At 29.9% G+C, this 4,038-nt stretch overlaps 1 protein-coding gene across 2 annotated transcripts; it reads right to left on the bottom strand.

Annotated features, from left to right (window-relative positions):
- Positions 1-1,172: 1,172 nt before the first annotated feature.
- LOC112451727 (DNA endonuclease RBBP8-like) lies at positions 1,173-3,960 on the bottom strand. Of its 2 annotated transcripts, XM_025011549.1 has the most exons (5): positions 2,762-2,878; positions 2,589-2,685; positions 2,371-2,470; positions 2,248-2,299; positions 1,173-1,890 (listed from the first exon to the last, which is right to left on the bottom strand). In XM_025011549.1, the coding sequence occupies exons 1-4, from the start codon at positions 2,833-2,835 to the stop codon at positions 2,250-2,252; spliced, it is 321 nt and encodes a 106-aa protein (XP_024867317.1). In that variant the 5' UTR covers positions 2,836-2,878; the 3' UTR covers positions 1,173-1,890; positions 2,248-2,249. The 2 variants fall into 2 exon arrangements, with proteins under 2 accessions (XP_024867317.1, XP_024867316.1); XM_025011548.1 differs by lacking the exons at positions 2,248-2,299; positions 2,371-2,470; positions 2,589-2,685; positions 2,762-2,878 and adding an exon at positions 3,942-3,960.
- Positions 3,961-4,038: the final 78 nt, after the last annotated feature.

Here is a 4,038-nt window from a genome sequence, read left to right as displayed (position 1 = left end):
TGTCAATAAGATATCTTCAGATATATCTTCCTACATAATAACAATTGACAACTTGTTTATGTTGACAACGTGTTAGCGTTATTAAACTGAGACGAGTTAACCATTTTTAACGTTAAATATTTGTGTTATATATAAATACAATATTGAAATGCCTGGTCCTACTCCGCAACGTGTTAGAGGTGAAATACTTGCATATACAAATGCAGGATTGACGGTTACAGAGGTTTCGAGAATATGTCACGTAAATGTAAAGTATCCATGCATTTATGATTCTATTCTCTATTTGGATAAGTTACAAGTCATTAAACTCGTCTAGCTATATTGCATTATTTAATTTAATCATTAAAATATACGTTTAACGTATTACAGAAAAGTACAGTATATCGAGTGCTGCAACAAATGCGAGTAGAAGGGCACCCCTGGTGGAAATAATTATCCAATTTTTTACGCGAAAATTACGCGAAAATTACGTGAAAACTACAATTTCTTCTAATCTAATTACAACTTTTAAAACTATTTTTACGTAATTTTTACGTCAAAAGTGCGCGATTTGGGCCATGTTTGTAGTGTTTCATAAATTTACGTAGAAATTTTTATGACAAAACTACAACTTTTTAGATGTAAGTATGCGACATGTGTTCAACATTTTTACATCAAACTATGCTGAAATCTACAACTTTCTATGCACAATAAGGTTTGTTTCTATTCCTGCACTGCTGAACTAGTGCACATACTGGTGCAAAATTTAAAGTGACAAGTATACTTTGTTTCACTCTAACTTACTGCAACAGTGTACACTATTATAATGTACACTGTTGCAGTAAGTTAGAGTGAAACAAAGTATGCTTGTCACTTTAACTTTTGCACCAGTGTGCACTAGTTCAGCAATGCAGAGATAGAAACAGACCTATATTGTTTTTATTTACAACTTTTACAAAACAATTTAACTATGTAAACAATTTAAATGACGTATAAAATTAATTAAATGTTAAAAAAAACACTGTTATATTATACAATTCATATAAATTCATGATATTTAAAACGAAAAGTGTTACGCAAATATAAATAAATATAGGACTTTGAAATAAATATAAATTAAATATAATTTTTTTATTATTCTTAAAAAGTAATTTTAATTATCCAAATTTTAAATTTTTATTCAAATAGGTAAGTATTATTATAATAAGTGTATTAATAAGTATCAGGTAGGTAAGCAACAAAATTTTTACATATATATGTTAGTGTTATTAATTCTTATCATTTATATCACTTATTTTCTAATTTTTTTGATTGACCGCTGGTTTTTCATATATGTTTCATAGTCCATTGTCTTATCGCTCATTATTATTGTCTCATCGCTCATATCATCACTTGCTTCTTCTTCTTTTTCTCCTTCTTCGTCTTCTTCTTCTTCGTCTTCTTCTTCGTCTTCTTCTCCTCCTTCCTTCGTTGTTTCTGCTCTTATTTTATTCTCAACTGCTTCTTTTTGGCTAAATGTTCTTTTCATTTTGTAGTTGAGTTTCTTGCGGGCGGCAGTTATTGCACCATTAAAGTACTTGTTAACTTTAGAACGATGTAATTGTTCGTCAATTAACATTTGTGGCATTTTGCGTTTGATCCGCATCCATTTTTCAAACTCATTAACAATGCCATATTTTTTAGTTGGAGTCAACTCAGGTTCTACCACATTGGATTGCGATCTAACGCAACGACTGGCTAATACCTCTGGTCCCCACACTGCATACGACATATTAGTAATAAAGTGGCTAGGTTCCTTTTCTCTCATTATGTTATTATATACATCTGCAGATATATGAACATCTTGTATTTCACAGGTAATTTGCTCATCTTCATTACTCTTTGGTGTATCTCGTTTATCTTGGCTTGTATCTATTAAAAAAAATTATAAAATATATTATAGTAATTATAAAAAAAATATTTTGTATAGTTTTAGTTCTAATTTTTGCAAGAAAAAAATACAAATAAACCCTTTTTCCTGTAATGAGTCTGCTAAGTATATCAATGAAAACAATCTAGTCAAAATGTCAAAGTGACAACATATGGATGTGGAATAATAGGAGTTGATAATAAAAGTTTGTGAATGATTGGTTGCAGTACATAACAAGCAATACACACTAAGTCTCTGAATCAGGTTTTGTTTTATTTGATTTTTTGCTTAGGTATTCGTAATTACTCCACTCTCCCTTAACAAAGAATTGTACACATCATATTATGATAATGTTTCACCTTTATTCTGTCAAAGTGGATAATGTCTCAGGAAAAATCGGATTCCAAAAACCTTTAAAAAGATTATATTTATTATAGATATAGTATAACATAAAAAAGTGATAATAAAATAAAATATTATACCTTCTGGTGTATTTGGTCGTTCATATTTGCGTCGATGTCGCGAGCATTGATTCTTTCGTTTTTGCAAATTTTCTTTTGATAACGACAAATTGTTATAATACTGAAAATCAAATATCATGAATTAATTTTTTATAAGAAAAATATTTATATTTATTTATATTTATTTATTTATTTATTTATTTATATCTCATATAACTATACTGTTAATGTTGCATTACTTCTCTGCATTCCCAGCAATCCCAGCCGGTTAATTTTGCTCTCTCAGCTTTACATCGTATGTTACGCTGCTCTGAAATGTCCTTTCTTTTTGACCATCTGTAAATAATGTTTTCATTAGATATTAAAAGCAACTTACACACACACATTAACACAATTATAAAGTGATATTTACATATTAAACTTATCCAATAACGTCTCTTTTTTAGGTGGCTTGTTTTCTATGTCATACAAATTAAAATTATCCATTTCGTTTTTATTTCCAGTTTGTTCTGCAGGCAGATAAAAAGTTTTGTCTTCGATATCAATCTTGTTATTGTTTACTAATGTACTATTTTCAATAACAGTTGCATCCTTGACTGCAGGATAAAATGCAAGTCGAAATCTCTTCCTTAAAGGTCTAGAGTCGAGCATTGATGGACTGCTTTCATTTTTGTCGGTATTTTTATGCAAAGATTTATTTGCATCTGATGCAATTTCCGTATCGGAAGATAATTCTAATAATTCTTCATTATTTGCAGTTTGTTCTGCAGGCAGATAACAAGTTTCGTCTTCGATATCGGTCTTGTTATTGTTTACTAATGTAATATTTTCAATAACAGTTGCATCCTTGACTACAGGATAAAATGCAAGTCGAGATCTTTTTCTTAGAGGTCTAAAGTCGAGCATTGATGGACTACTTTCATTTTTGTCGGTATTTTTATGTAAAGATTTATTTGCATCTGATGCAATTTTCGTATCAAAATCTAATTACAATAATTCTTCATTATTTGTATTCGTACAAAGTGTATTGACAGTAATTTAGTATGAAAAATGTTTACAAAATCACATGTACATATATATAATAATTCATCGATAAATTAAAATATTATTTTCGATTATTATCGATGAATTAACACATAAATATAATACCTAATTTTGCTTGTATTCCAGGTAGAGAAAGTAATGATAAATGATGGTTTTGATGTCATATTGACAATATTGACATCACTTTGACTAGGCTGTTTTCAGTGCCAATTAAGGCTTGGGCTGAGGGGGTTATAGCCCGGGGCGGCAAATTATAGAAAGAATGATAGGGATAGCAAAAAAATTAATTTTTAAAATTATGAATTTTGCAAAATTTTTATGGACGCTTGATAAGGAGTAAGGATCATGAAATATATAGGGTATCCCTAACGTAAGTGCCCGTCTACAACAGGTGTTCTAAGCCCTAAGAAATTGACCAATCACAGTCAACGATTTTCCTCAAATTCAACTGTGATTGAACAATTTCTTAAGGCTTAGGGCTTAAAACAGCTATTGCAGACGGAGACTAATGTGGCACTGGCTGTTTTCACGTACTAAATATAACTTACCAGAAAACATATGATCGGCTACTTTTTTGAGGAGATCAAATATTTCATCTAATTTCTGTGAACTTCCCTTTTCAGCATTAGTTTTTTCGAAATTGTC

This window comes from Temnothorax curvispinosus, unplaced genomic scaffold (assembly GCF_003070985.1).
Source record: "Temnothorax curvispinosus isolate PA1 unplaced genomic scaffold, ASM307098v1 QBEX01002468.1, whole genome shotgun sequence".
In the NCBI taxonomy this organism is placed as follows: Eukaryota; Metazoa; Arthropoda; class Insecta; order Hymenoptera; family Formicidae; genus Temnothorax; species Temnothorax curvispinosus.
This window is presented reverse-complemented; position numbering and strand designations above follow the sequence as displayed.